This window comes from Numida meleagris, unplaced genomic scaffold (assembly GCF_002078875.1).
Source record: "Numida meleagris isolate 19003 breed g44 Domestic line unplaced genomic scaffold, NumMel1.0 unplaced_Scaffold783, whole genome shotgun sequence".
In the NCBI taxonomy this organism is placed as follows: Eukaryota; Metazoa; Chordata; class Aves; order Galliformes; family Numididae; genus Numida; species Numida meleagris.
In genome coordinates, this window is record NW_018364998.1 from 4635 (window position 1) to 6412 (window position 1778).

General features: G+C 53.0%; 1 protein-coding gene across 1 annotated transcript; it reads left to right on the plus strand.

The window, feature by feature from the left end:
• Positions 1 to 1239: 1239 nt before the first annotated feature.
• Positions 1240 to 1758, plus strand: LOC110392025 (feather keratin Cos1-1/Cos1-3/Cos2-1-like). The gene has a single exon (XM_021383965.1). The coding sequence runs from the start codon at positions 1453 to 1455 to the stop codon at positions 1756 to 1758; it is 306 nt and encodes a 101-aa protein (XP_021239640.1). The 5' UTR covers positions 1240 to 1452.
• Positions 1759 to 1778: the final 20 nt, after the last annotated feature.

Below are 1778 nucleotides of genomic sequence, written 5' to 3' on the forward strand. Positions count from 1 at the left end.
CTTCACACTAGGCCTGTGAGTCCTCCTGGATGCTTGGCAATGGTATATTTGGCCTTGGTTTCAGTATGGTGGACATATGCCCCACCCTATTAAACTCTGAGGCTGCACTGGATGCATGTCTATTCAGCAGTGGGTTCACACAAGTTGGGCAGGACTTCTCAGACTTTCTCCCTGTACATTAAGCTAACTGCACCCTTTGGAACTACTTAGCCTTGGAGAGAGCTGTTCTGTCCTCTCCTGGAGAGGCATGGAGGGGTGACTGTCACTGCCCTCATACATTCTCGATACTGTGATGGGGAATTAAGCTCAGGATCCAAACTGGTGTGAGGCAGTCCCTGCTGAAGCCTGAGTTTGGCGGTATTAGAGGGTGAACTTAGTAGGCTTAGAAAAAGAGCAGTGAAGATACAAAAGCTTGCATTTCTGTGCTTGGGCAGGGAAACACCTCTCCCAGGTTTGTTCTGAGGTTATTCAGCCATACTCAGGCCCCTGCTGGCCATAGCTTCTCTCTGGAGCTCATGGGCAGAGCAGTGGAGAGTGGCCCTGATGTGACCAGAGCACGTGGTGTTATGTGGGACACACAAGACACACAAACACTCACCTGCTCATGCACATACGTGTGGAATCATGGAAACCTCTATACCCACAGGCATTTGCATAGATCCAGCACACAGGCTCTAGCTGTTTCACATTGATGACCTACTACGCAGGCTGATATCATTTGCCTTTGCTGGATTCCGCCAGCATGTAAACTGAGTGTTCTGCCCACTCTGACATGTGCCACCAGGAAATGCATGGGTCACACTTCCTGCCACTCAAAAGATGCCTTCCATGAGGAATGGAAATGACATAAATGAGGATGTGAAAAACAGCAACACAGGAAACCAACGCACCGCCCGTATCATTAGCTGGGATGTTTTGCATTCAAGAGGAGCTTGTCAGAAAATACTCCCTGCTGCAAGGGATGCCCCTGCATGTGGGGCAGCTTGGGTCCATTATAAAAGCCAGCCCAGCTCCTTGCCTTCTCATTCCCTTCTCTCATCTCCTTCTTGGGAACCAGGTGAGTGTGAAGCCCCTTCTTGTACTCCTCCTGCTCCAAACCGAGGTCTGAGCTCACTGGAACTCTCAGCTGCTATTAGCTGTGCTCCCTGCCTGGCTCCGCCTGTCCTGAGAGAGGAAAGTGGGGAGAATGTTTGTCATGGGAGGAGGCTGGGCCTGTAAGGAGGTGGCTTGTGGGCTAGGGTGTAGGCAGTAGCTGGATAGGTAACAGGGGCTCCAAGTGGGCTCTGTGAGAATGAGACAAAGAATCCCTTGGACATCCCTGAACTGTCTTCAGGTCCCAGCACTGCATGTGCATTCATTTCCTCATAGTGTGGTGATATGCTGCTCCTCATGCATCCCCATGTTCTGCTTCCTCCATGCTCTCTCTCCTAGGTGCACCTCCAACCCCAAGACATGTCCTGCTGTGACCAGTGCCAGCCATGCCGGCCCTGTGGCCCCACCCCTCTGGCCAGCAGCTGCAATGAGCCCTGTGTCAGGCAGTGCCAGAACTCCACCATTGTCATCGAACCCTCTCCTGTGGTGGTGACCCTGCCCGGACCCATCCTCAGCTCCTTCCCGCAGAACACTGTTGTGGGATCCTCCACCTCCGCTGCTGTTGGCAGCATCCTCAGCTCTGAGGGCGTGCCCATCACCTCGGGGGGCCTTGACCTCTCCTGCATTTCCAACCGCTACTGTGGCAGAAGGTGCAACCCCTGCTAAAGATGCTGAACACTGACCAA

Coding starts and splice junctions, on each gene's coding strand:
- LOC110392025 (XM_021383965.1), top strand. CDS start 1,453: ATGTCCTGCTGTGACCAGTGCCAGCCATGCCGGCCCTGTGGCCCCACC.